The sequence below is a fragment of the Oncorhynchus masou genome, chromosome 15 (assembly GCF_036934945.1).
Source record: "Oncorhynchus masou masou isolate Uvic2021 chromosome 15, UVic_Omas_1.1, whole genome shotgun sequence".
NCBI lineage: Eukaryota > Metazoa > Chordata > Actinopteri > Salmoniformes > Salmonidae > Oncorhynchus > Oncorhynchus masou.
The window spans coordinates 8,897,756-8,910,950 of NC_088226.1; the positions used below are offsets into that span (position 1 = coordinate 8,897,756).

A 13,195-nucleotide genomic window follows, 5' to 3' on the forward strand; every position below is an offset into this window, starting at 1 on the left:
TGGAAGATGAGGCCATACAAACTACTGGATTATCAAACAAATAGTAACTGACTTTGAACATAATTTACACTTACAGTTTAAAAACAGGTGCAAACGTTGTCATGCTGGTGCAAAAATGTAGCTTCCCTTGGCTTTATTGTTTCCACACTACATTTTTCTGATTTGTTGCTACCACACTGGTCAAACTGGGACAGCTATTAGCGTTCACACTTCTGCTCCCTATTCAAAATCATATTCAACTTCAATTTGGCAACACGTGGAACCAAATGATGTGGAATTCTATAGCCCACAAGTAAGGTTACTAAGCCCCACTGAGGAATATCGTGACACCATAGGATTTAGACAATGAATGTAAGAAACTCTTCAAAAACACTTTTTAATGCATATAAATACATATGGGTTAGACAGAGACTGTTGTCTTAGTGTGGATGGAAAAAGGGAACAATGGAGGTGGGTGTGAAGCTAATCTTCACAAACACAGATTTCTGAAAGCAGTTATTCTTTGAGGGTGTGGTGATTGTGTGTAGGCTATAAAGTTATACAATAAATGGAGCTTGAATTATATAAATGCGCAAGATTATTGGATCACTATATACGTAATTGATTTACTGATATGTTTTCATATATTTGTCATATCTCTTTTACTGTTACATCACCGAACCAATATCCTGTTATGTAATGTTACAGTGTGTTGAATGAGCGTACAGTAAATCAATAGCAGGAATAATTGCTATGATAAGATGGACAGGGACTCAGAATCCACGGGTCCCTGTTGTGCCTGGATTCCTGGCTCTAAAATATCTCTGATAGGCCAGCTGGTAACCATAGCGATGGGCAAAGAAGCGACAGGGAGAGTAGTCCTCACATGTCTCTGTGCGCCTCTCCGCTGGAGACTTCATTGTTCTGAAACACAGACACAAGTCAACTACAATCACAGTCAACCATTATGAAACACAGATAAACAAAGAACACAGAGGCCGACAGTGCCTACAGAAAGTATTCATATTCCTTGACGTTTTACACATTTTGTTGTGTTACAGACAGAATTCTAAATGGTTTAAATTGATATTTTTTCTAAAAACGTGTTTTTAGAAATGTTAGCAAATGTATTGATATTTAAATACAAAAATAACCATTTACATAAGCATTCAAACCCTTGAGCCAATATATGTTAGAATCAGCTTTGGCAGCGATTACAGCCGTGAGTCTTTCTGGGTAAGTCTCTAAAATGCTGACCAGATCGGACACGTCGTGCGCGAGCGTCGCAAAATAAATGTACAAATCCATGTTATTCAATTATTGCACCCACACTGCTCACGCGCGCCAACAAGCGTCTTCTAAAATAGAAGTCATTACTATTTCTGACACAGATTGCGTTGAAAGTTCTGCCTCTCCTATCTCCTCATTGGTTTATAGAAGCAGGTACCCACGTACCATCTCCTCATTGGTTTATAGAAGCAGGTACCCACGTGCCATCTCCTCATTGGTTATACCCACGTGGGTGATTGAAAGACTAACTGTTTTGCCGGTAGTCGTGGTAATACTATGAAAGTTTAGATGCAATCACCATATAAGTTCAACTATGAAAAAGCCTGGAAGGAGGAGAGATGACTAGAAACGATTCGGTTGGCCGTTTCATGTGTGGATTAATTTAGAGTAGAGTAGAGGACCTTGTGCAGTTCAGGTAAAATAACAACTCAATGTTTATATCCCAGGACAAATTAGCTAGCAACAGCAAGCTAGCTAAATAGTACAAATTAGCTAGCAAGTGCAAGCTAACTAGCTAAATTGCCATACATGTTTAATGCTTTTCGACCTGTCCCCAAATTAATGTAATTGTTTCAGAGTTTGATTTGATATTTTAACCTGTGTGTCGTGATCGCGTTTGGTGTAGGGGGACAAAATACATTTATTCACGATAGCGCACGATGGCGCACACGCACAGCCTGTTTGGGTTCCGTGTAAGAGCTTTGCACACCTGGATTGTACAATATTTGCCCATTATTCTTTTCAAAATTCTTCAAGCCCTGTCAAAAGAGTTATTGATCATTGCTAGACAACCATTTTCAAGTCTGGCCATAGATTTTCAAGCAGATTTAAGACAAAACTGTAACTCGGTCACTCAGGAACATTCACGGTCTTCTTGGTAAGCAACTCCCGTGTAGATTTGGCCTTGTGTTTTAGGTTATTGTCCTGCTGAAAGGTGACTTAATCTCTCAGTGTCTGGTGGAAAGCAGACTGAACCAGGTTTTCCTCTAGGATTTTGTTTCCTGTACTTAGCTCCATTCCGTAAATGTTTTATCCTGAAAAACTCCCCAGTCCTTAATGATTACATGCATACCCATAACATGATGCAGCCACCACTATACTTGAAAATACAGAGAGTGGTACTCAGTAATGTGTTGTATTGGATTTGCCCCCAAAATAGCACTATGTATTCAGGACAAACAGTTAATTGCTTTGTTTTGCAGTTTTACTTTATTGCCTTGCAAACAGGATGCATGATGTGGAATATTTGTGTTCTGTACAGACTTCCTTCTTTTCGCTTTGACAATTAGGTTAGTATTGTGGAGTAACTACAATGTTGTTGATCCATCCTCAGTTACTCCTATCACAGCCATTAACCTCTGTAACATTGGCCTAATGGTGAAATCCCTGAGCGGTTTCCTTCCTCTCCGGCAACTGGGTTAGGAAGGACGCCTGTATCTTTTGTGGTGACTGGGTGTATTGATACACCATCCAAAGTGTAATTAATAACTTCACCATGCTCAAAGGGATATTGAATGTGTGATTTAAAAACAAAACAAAAAAAATACCAATAGGTGCCCTTCTTTGTGAGGCATTGGAAAACCTCCCTGATCTTTGTGATTTAATCTGTGTTTGAAATTCCCTGCTCGACTGAGGGACCTTACAGATAATTGTATGTGTGAGGTGAGGACTCACTCGTACACAGAGTGAGTCCATGAAACCTATTATGTAGCTTTTTTTAGCACATTTTTACTCCTAAACTTATTTAGGCTTAACATAACAAGTGGTTGAATAGTTATTGATTCAAGACATTTCAGCTTTGACATTATGGGGTATTGTGTGTAGGCCAGTGATCGTGTGTGTGGTACCTCCTGTAAGTGCTGCCTCTTGATGGAGTGTTGTAGGCACTTCCCCTCTGTGGACTCTGTGGGTTGATGAATGAGTTGGCTCGGGAAGGGCTGACAAACACATCTGGAATGTCATGGAATTAAATAAAACCATTTTATTAGAAGAAATTACCCCCATCTCAACAGGAGCGGTCATACAGATTTCAGTGACAAAATCATATTGAATTCACTAAATGGTCTAGTTGGTCTGGAATTCTAAATCAGATGAAATAATATAAAAAAATGTACAAATATAGTGTTTTTATAATACATCAAATATGTGGGAATGTTTTACTGCCATAAGAATCTGAAGGTCAATCACCTTCAAAGGATTCCGTGCTTTCTTGAGAATCTGTGGAGAAGAAGGGGAAAGTTATCCGTGACTTATCACTGTAGATCACCAGGTTTACTAAAAAGATTCTGAATTGACGTAGCGTTGATTTGTAGAAATGTACCGTAGCAGACGCAGAGAGAGATGGTGACAGACAGGGCCACACACTGGAGGAGAGTCCTCATCCTCACTCTGGCTGTCTGTCGGTCTCTTGGTCTGCTGGAGAGAAGACTGATGTTAAAATGTGTCATAATACCACCACCACCACGAGAGAAAGAAGGCATGGAGGGAGTGCATGACGTTACAGTACATTAGGGACTGTGACAGCTATAAAACAAGTGAACTGATGGTAAAGAGTCTACATGGGTCTGTATGTGGGTTCATGTACATGTTAACGCAGCCATAAATCCATTGACTACACACTATTTCTCAATGTCAACAACAATACTAATATCTAGGCCTATACATTTATGTATTTCCAGAGTAGAGGGCAAACAAACAAATTCCCAAAACAAAATGTTATTTTGTATGACTGGACCTTAGGGTCCCTTGTGATGTACAGACAAGAAAGTACAGAGTTTCTATGGGCATACCCCTTTCTAATTTTCTCTAATATTTCTGATACTGAATGTTATCAGGTCTTCAACCAAAACCTAATATTAGATAAAGGCAACCTGAGTGAACAAATAACAAAACAATTACATACTTATTTAATTTATTTCAGAAATAAAGTTATGCAACACCCAATGCCCCTGTGTAAAAAAAGTAATTGCCCCCATACACTGAACAACTGGTTGTGCCACTTTGAGCTGCAATGACTCCCACCAAATGCTTCCTGTAGTTGTTGATCAGTCTCTCACATCGCAGTGAAGGAATTTTGGCCCACTCTTCCATGCAGAACTGCTTTAACTCAGCAATATTTGTGGGTTTTCAAGCATAAACTGCTCATTTTAAGTCCTGCCACAACATCTCAATTGGGATTAGGTCTGGACCTTGACTAGGCCATTCCAAAACTTCAAATATGTTGCTTTTTAGCCATTTTCATGTAGACTTGATTGTGTGTTTTGGATCATTGTCTTGCTGCATGACACAACTGTGCTTCAGCTTCAGCTCACAGATGGATGGCCTGACATTCTCCAGTAGAATTCTCTGATACAGAGCAGAATTTATTGTTCCTTCTATTAAGGCAAGTGGTCCAGGTCCTGAGGCAGCAAAGCATCCCTGAACCATCACTCTACCATCACCATGCTTGACCGTTGGTATGAGGTTCTTACTGTGGAATGCAGTGTTTGGTTTTCGCCAGGCAAAATGGCACCCATGTCGTCCAAAAAGATATACATTTGACTCATCTGTCCATAGAGCATTCTTCCAAGATTCTTGATGATCATCCAGGTGCTTCCAGGTGTTTTTTGGGAAAACCTGAGTCAACGTTTTGGATGGGTCCTGTCTGTTGAAGATCTGAAACGAGGACTTGAAACAAGCAGTTTATGCTTGAAAACCATTTTATTATAATTTAAGCCCTGTTTAAGGCGGGAGGTTCTAAGCTAATTTATGAATTGTTTTAAGATGACCATGCCAAGGATTATTTAGCTTTTTGATTTTGAATTTTAAAACCCCTTAAGGTATCAAAGAAATATATGAAATTATTGGATGAAACATTGAATGTGTCATTACTGCTATTAGCCATTAGAAACAAATTGAATAACAGATTCACTACATGGAACAACATATAGTTCTGAAGTGTCTGTCCTATAGCTGAGAGATATCAAAAGTATCAGGAAACCATCTTTATTTATCCCCTTATTTTAGGCACTAAACTATCTCCATATATACTTCCATTAAACTGGTATAAACTGGTATTTTTAAACTTCTCTTTATCGAATATTAGGGTTTGGTAAGATCTGACAACATTCAGTATCAAAAATATGCAAAAATAGAGAAAATCAGAAAGGGGGCAAATACTTTTTCATGGCACTGTATGTGGGTATACTGTAGTAACTAGTCAGTGCCATTGCTGAATGATGGGGGAGGGAGAAAAACAGTCATAGTGCTGGCAGCAATGGAGCAGTGACACACACACACACACACACCTAATCTTAACCAAAAAAACCTAACCTTAACCGTAAACCTAACCCTAGCTCCTAACCCTAACCCTAATTCTAAACCTAACACTAATTTTAACCTTAACCCTAAATCCCCAGAAATAGCATTTGACCATGTGGGGACCAACAAAATGTCTCCAGTTGGTCAAATGTTTTTTAGTTTACTATTCTTGTGGGGACTTCTGGTCCCCACAAGTATAGTTAAACACGTCCACACACGCCCACACACGCCCACACACACACACACACACACACACACACACACACACACACACACACACACACACACACACACACACACACACACACACACACACACACACACAGTGACCTTGCCACGTTTTTGACACCTGTACAAATAGTCAACAAGACCCCAACCCTGTGAACAAAAACCCCCACATTCACCCACATTCATGTGCCCCATGGCAGACCCTCTCTGTCGCCTCTTGTGTTTATAGGGTAGGATGACAACCTGGTACAACGCCCCTGCTTTACATACCCAATGGCACATGTCACCCCCCAGGCATGGGGCACAGCTGGCCCACAGGGAGGGAGCTCACAGACCTTACAGGCAAAAGGGTTACGAGGATATCAATGAGTGGGTGCGTGTGTGTTCGTGAGGTGCTGACAGCATCGTCTGCAGCCTTTTATGCGCGTATGAAGCCTGACGAACACACAGCAGGCCCTGAGACCCCCCCCCCCAGGCCAGAATGTGCTCACCTCACTGGAAAAAAAACTTTACCATGCAGGATGCTACTAACCCACAGAACTGCCCCACCAGGCTAATGACCCCTATTCACTCAGCACTCAGTAGCACATCAAATAAACTGAAGGCTGTACCCATGCATCTCACTGTATCACTATTTTTAATGGATCAAAGTCTGTATGTTTTGTTATTTACAGTTAATTTTAGGCTGCAAAAAGTGACAGCCAATATTTACACCTAAACATTAACCTCCTTTATGGGATTTGATTTCTGTTGGAGTTAATTCAAAGTTACCAATATCAAATGTATATCTTGTTTTTAATATATTGTGGATAGTATATTGTTATGTAGCTATGAGATAGTTGTACTTACCCTAAGAAGATAGTTATGGTGTCAAATCTCTGGTAAAGTCTCTTTCAGAATCCCTCTCTCTCTCTCTGGGGATATTTCTTTATTCTGTTTCGCAAGGCTTTTATACTTTTATACCTCTTCTCCCCCCACCCGTCTGTTTCCCCCTACTCCCTCTTTCTCAGCCCTCCCTCTCTCTTTCTCCTCCCTTCTTCTTTCTATCAGCCCATTCCACCTCCTCAATCAGACCACACTTAACTCACTCTCTCCCTCTTTCTTCTATAAACATACTCACACGTTCGCTGAAAAACAGATTATGGAAAGGTGGAGTGGAATGAAGCAAAACAGACAGGGTGTAAACAGAGAACGAGAGAGGGATGGAGGAGAGAAATAGAGAGGAAGGCCAGTAGCAGAGTTACCTGCTCTATCACAGCTACCTGACAATATTTACTGCTGTTTACCAACATGACAGCATGGTATGAAAAGAGCAAGTAGCATACAAACCCCACACGGACTGACTCCACTATTTATCATCAACACTTCCCAAAAAGGTCATGTAGAACTTTCACTGTAGTGCCAGTCCTTGTCCTTTCATGTTTTTGACTGCCAAAACAGTGTTCTTAACTGCATAGTGGGGTGATGCATTTATTATACTAATCATATATATATAGGGCTATTTGAGTATAGTTCTACAGTTGTATGTAATAACCTCTTTAGATTTAAGCTCAGATGAGAATACAAATCCCTTATGCAATCTCACTTAAGGTTTCCTTATGTAACCTCACTTAAGGTTTCCTTATGTAACCTCACTTAAGGTTTCCTTATGTAACCTTACTTAAGGTTTCCTTATGTAACCTCACTTAAGTTGGAATGTTCTAGGAATAACTCAGTGAAACCAGACTTGCCCAAAGGGAAACAAACAGAAGGTGAAGAGCCAGGCGGATACAGTGCCTTCAGAAAGTATTCATAAAATTTATCAAATGTAGATTTTTTTGTCAGTGGCCTACACACCATACCCATGATGTCAAAGTGGAATTATGTTTTCCGAAAAAGTTTACAAATCAATTTAAAAAACTAGCTGAAATGTCTTGAGTCAATAACTACACCTAAATAGGTTCAGGAATAAAAATGTGCTTAACAAGTCATGTAATAAGTTGTATGGACTCACTCTGTGTGCAATAATAGTGTTTAACATGGTTTTTGAATGACTACCTCATCTCTTCATCTCACACATACAATTATCTGTAAAGGTCCCTCAGTCGAGCAGTGAGTTTCAAACACCGGTTCAACCACAAAGACCAGGGACGTTTTTTCCAATGCCTCACAAAGAAGGGCACATATTTGTGAATATCCCTTTGAGCATGGTGAAGTTATTAATTACACTTTGGATGGTGTATCCATACACCCAGTCACTACAAAGATACGGGCATCCTTCCTAACTCAGTTGCCGGAGGGGAAGGAAACCGTCCAGGGATTTCACCATGAGGCCAATGGTAACTTTAAAACAGTTACAGAGGGGTTGTGATATGAGAAAACTGAAGATGGATCAACAACATTGTAGTTACTCCACAATACTAACCTAATTGACAAAGTGAAAAGAAGGAAGCTTGTACAGGACACAAATATTCCAAAACATGCATCCTGTTTGCAAGACAATGTGGCACATTACTGAGTACCACTCTGCATATTTTCAAGCACAGTGATGGCTGCATCATGTTATGGGTATGCTTCTAATTGTTCAGAACTGGGGAGTTTTTCAGAATAAAAAAGAAACAGAATGGAGTTAATTAAGCACATGCAAAATCCAAGAAGAAAACCTGGTTCAGTCTGCTTTCCAACAATTCACCTTTCAGAAAGACAATAACCTCAAACAAGCCAAATCTACACTGGAGTTGCTTACCAAGAAGATAGTGAATGTTCCGGATTTGACTTAATTCTACTTGAAAATCTATGGAAAGACCTGGAAATGGTTGTCTAGCAATGATGAACAACTAATTTGACAGAGCTTGAAACAGTTTGAAAATAAATTTGGGCAAACGTTGCACAATCCAGGCGTGGAAATCTCTTATTAGGGTTTTCACATATAGTCCCCTTTAAAATAACCTATCTCAGTCCTATTTAAATCTCAGTCCTATTTAAATCTCAGTCCTATTTAAAGTGAACTCTGGGTAAAAAAAGAGCTAGATCTCAGTTCTCGTTGTATTCACACTGCCCTTGCCTTTGAATGAGGACTCAGCTGCCTGTTCACCGCCTGTTCACCCCGCTTCCATCCAGAAGGCGAGGTCAATACAGGTGCATCAAAGCTGGGACTGAGAGACTGGGACCGAGAGACTGAAAAACAGCTTCTATCTCAAGACCATCAGACTGCTAAACAGCCATCACTAGCTCAGAGAGACTGTTGCATACATACAGACTCACTAGTTACTTTAAACGATGCCACTTTAATAATGTTTACATATATTACATTACTCATCTAATATGTATATACTGTATCTTGTACCATCTATTTCATCTTGCCTATGCCGCTCGGCCATCGCTCATCCATACATTTATATGTACATAGTCTTATTTCATCCCTTTAGATTTGTGTGTATTAGGTAATTGTTGGAGAATTGTTAGATTACTTGTTAGATATTACTGCACTGTTGAAACTAGAAGCACAAACATTTCGCTACACTTGCATTAACATCTGCTAACAATCTGTATGTGACCAATAAAATTTGATTTGAACTATTTTGCCTGTTCACTTCACCTATTTTGTGATCCAAATCCTCTTTGCATTCTCATGGCTATGTTTAGAAAGGAACCAAGATCTTTTCCCAACATTCCCTCAATGCACTGTGCAGGATAAGCCATTCCATCAGAATGATATACTCTACCATACACCTACTTTCATTTTGGAAGCTAATAGATTGCATATAATTAAAAGGTGAGACATAATAAGTGTAATCAGAAGATATAAATATGCAAATATTATTGGTAACAGAATAAATAGCAGAATAATACATGCAGATTAAATAACGCTATAATTAAAAATGTACACGCAATTTAGGCTACTGTCCCTTTAAGAGCTAGAATAGATTTTATACCCTATGTTTTTGTCTTCTCACACAATTCAAACCCCACAATCGAACAAACAGTTTATGAAGCTCTCTTAACCTACAGATCACATAGTCAAAACAAATTATCTGAACTAAAAACTCCACACATATTTTGGAATGTCTGTGTATCCTTGACAATCGCTAAGCAATATCCAAAAACAGAATACGTTTTTTTTCCGCGCATCATTATTTTCTTTTTTTATCGCACCAATGTGAGTGTCTATGGCATGGTAGGTTAGTTTGTGGTGCGGGAATAATTACAAGCGAACCTGTGGAGCTTTGTGTTCACATTTCCCTAAAAAAGGGAACCAGACCACGGAATTCAAGCGAACCAAACTCAGACCACATCTCGAGGTGGTCTCAGTTCGGTTCTCTTCAGGGGCTCATTTGAGTGGTCTGAGTTCCTTTGGAGTGTTTGCACTGCACACAAAGTTAAGCAAACTGCAATAAATTCACAAAAATTGGCTGAAAGGGACCAAGTGTGAAACACCCTTAATAGAGACTTACCCAGAAAGACTCACAGCTGTAATCGCTGCCAAAGGTGCTTCCAAAAACGATTGACTCAGGGGTGTGAATACTTATATAAATGGTATATTTCTGCATTTAAATTCAACCAATTTTCAAAAATTTCTAAAAACATTTTCACTTTGTCATTGTGAGGTATTGTGTGTAGATCAGCGATAGAGAAAACATCTATTTAATCAATTTTGAATTCAGGCTGTAACACAACCAAATGTAGAATAAGTCAAGGGGTATGAATACTTTCAAAAAGGCACTGTCAAAATTAAGGCATGCACATGTTGTCAAACAGACATTTGGTGCTCTGGTTCATACAGGGTTAGTGATGTGGTCATATTAGGGTTACAACACTGGGCATGAGCGGTCGTGCTGAAGTTGAATATCTAGTGGCAATATTAAAGATCCTATTTCCTTCTACAAACATCAACAGGAAGGAGAGAGGCTGAAAGAAAAGGGAGAGGGATCATAAGAGAGAGAGGAATGCAACAAGACAAACATGAGAGGGAGCATATGTGTGTATTTATGTTATTTCTGTCCTGCTTTCACTGATATTTATATTGATTTAAGAGCTTTGGAACATGGCCCGATCATTACAATGCCAAGATAGTCTTGTTTGATGTAGATATTTTTTTCAAAAAAATCTAGGGGAGAGACAGAAAGACAGAGGCAGAAAGTTAGAGTAGGCGGAAACGGAAAGAAACAGAGAAAGTGAGAGCGTGGAAATATTGACACTGTAACCCAAAACATCAGGTCCCTAACATTCACACTCAAGACAGTCTTCTCTCTCTATTTGAAGCTGTCTAACAGGTATAGGTGTACTTTGGGGCTCTATCAGCTGGTTTGCTGGCGAGTGGGAGAAACAGAACCCACACAAACACAACATTTATGTTTTTCCAGCTATTTTTCCAACATATTTTTGTAATAGTCGTTGCTATGATTCACTGTCTCAAGTTATTAGAGGACAGTAGACACATTTAGCTGCAGACACATTTAGAAAATGACTCAATAAAATGAGGAAATACAAACAGTAAACAACAGTGTGATATCATGCCGTAGCTCCACCAATACGTCGTCCAGTGGGGGATGTTATGAGACTGGATGTATGCAGACATTACTTAAGACCGTCTCCCTATGAACCAACAATGGTCCCACTAATGTCCCAGTACCTAGCTGGCCCGTGACAAGCCTGCGTGGGCCTTTTGCAGGGTGTAGTGAAAGTTAGGTAAGTTACCTCTTCAATTCATCAGAACTGTAAAGTATATGCTCTCCAGGTTTAACATTTCAGCTGGCTCTTGTAGAATATGCATTCATGACAGATACTTGTAATGCCAGAGTTGTTATTTTGATGTGTGCTATTTCCCCTCTTGCTTGGCCAATAAAGTATGTTTATTCAGTCCCACATCTCAGCAACAAACACGTCTCCTCTAACTGTCAGTGGGAAGGAGGAACAGGCAGCTAGCTGAACATTGCCAAATCCAAACATGTCTCTCTCCACTGCTCAACAGGTTATTACTTAAACACCAATTATAAATAATTTCCTGAATTAATTCATTGTGTTTTGTCTGCCATTCCCTTTGAAATGAATTGCTCTACATTCTCTTGTATACACCCTTTGTGAATTATACGAAATCAAGGAGGAAAAACGTTATTACAGCAATATCTCTGTGCAGCTTTGTCAACAATTATGATAATACTTGTTTTCATAATATTTACCGGAATATTGTGTTCTTGGCTGTTTGGGCTCCCTAGACAACGGTTTGGATTTGACAACGAGACAGCATGTCTGTGTATAAGATACATGTGCAAGCTGTTACGGTTTATTCAAGGATGAGGTTAAATGTATCAATTAGTGGGGTCAGTCAAGGAGAGAGGTATACTTTGAAAAGTGTGTGTGTGCATGTGTGCGTACAGTATGTGTGTGTGAGTATAGTTCTGTCTGCATTCCACAGTTTAATCTGATAATATTCCTTGTTTGAGAGCACTATCCAACTTTCTCCTTTTAAGTAATCTCAGTCTCTCTTGCCTCAGTTCCCCCTACACTTCCTCAGTGCCAATACCAACAAACTGTCCTGCACAATGCCAACACTCATTCTACCCTGTCAGCAGTTTGAGGTAGGTACATACACACTCAGACATATCAAATACCTAAACAGACAGTACAGTCACAAGAATAACTACATCCTGGATTTAATCACACGTTTGGTACATTCACAAACACACATTCACTGGAACAGAGATACACTGACACAAGACAGGATAACATATGGTGTCAAATGTGAACAATACACACACAGAGACACATGTACACAGACGAAATGGAGAAGTTTAGACACCTACTCATTCAAGGGGTTTTCTTTATTTTACTATTTCTACATTGTAGAATAATACTGAAGACATCAAAACTATGAAATAACACATGGAATCATGTAGTAAACAAAAAAGTGTTGAACAAATCTAAATATATTTTATATTTGAGATTCTTCTAAGTAGCCACCCTTTGCTTTGATGACAGCTTTGCACACGCTTGGCATTCTCTCAACCAGCTTCATGAGGTAGTCACCTGGAATGTATTTCAATTAACAGGTGTGTTCAGATGAGACTGCATGAATCAGGCCTTCATGGTAGAATTTCTGCAAAGAAACCCCTACTAAAGGACACCAATAAGAAGAAGAGACTGGCTTGGGCCAAGAAACACGAGCAATGGACATTAGACTGGTGGAAATCTGTCCTTTGATCTAAAGAGTCCAAATTTGAGATATTTGGTTTCAACCGCCATGTCTTTGTGAGACGCAGAGTAGGTGAACGGATGATGGTTCCGCACGTGTGGTTCCCACGTGAAGCATGAAGGTGTGATGGTGTGGGTTGCTTTTCTGGTGACACTGTCTGTGATTTATTTTGAATTCAAGGCACACTTAATCAGCATGGCTAGCACAGCATTCTGCAGCGATATGCCA

General features: G+C 39.5%; 1 protein-coding gene across 2 annotated transcripts; it reads right to left on the reverse strand.

Moving 5' to 3' along the window:
- Positions 1-360: 360 nt before the first annotated feature.
- On the reverse strand, positions 361-6,753 carry LOC135555515 (matrix Gla protein-like). Of its 2 annotated transcripts, none has more exons than XM_064988016.1 (5): positions 6,646-6,753; positions 3,590-3,681; positions 3,457-3,486; positions 3,117-3,219; positions 361-903 (listed from the first exon to the last, which is right to left on the reverse strand). In XM_064988016.1, exons 2-5 carry the CDS (start codon positions 3,648-3,650, stop codon positions 753-755), a joined length of 345 nt encoding a protein of 114 aa, XP_064844088.1. In that variant the 5' UTR covers positions 3,651-3,681; positions 6,646-6,753; the 3' UTR covers positions 361-752. The 2 variants fall into 2 exon arrangements, with proteins under 2 accessions (XP_064844088.1, XP_064844089.1); XM_064988017.1 differs by having other exon boundaries at positions 3,590-3,684; positions 6,646-6,752.
- Positions 6,754-13,195: the final 6,442 nt, after the last annotated feature.

What these genes read in the sequence shown, in the direction of transcription:
- LOC135555515 (XM_064988016.1), bottom strand. Translation starts at nt 3,650, where the DNA reads ATGAGGACTCTCCTCCAGTGTGTGGCCCTGTCTGTCACCATCTCTCTC. An exon ending in AAGCACGGAATCCTTTGAAG is followed by an intron (nt 3,220 to 3,456) that starts GTGATTGACCTT and finishes ATGACATTCCAG; the next exon opens with ATGTGTTTGTCAGCCCTTCC. An exon ending in AGAGGCAGCACTTACAGGAG is followed by an intron (nt 904 to 3,116) that starts GTACCACACACA and finishes TCTGTGTTTCAG; the next exon opens with AACAATGAAGTCTCCAGCGG.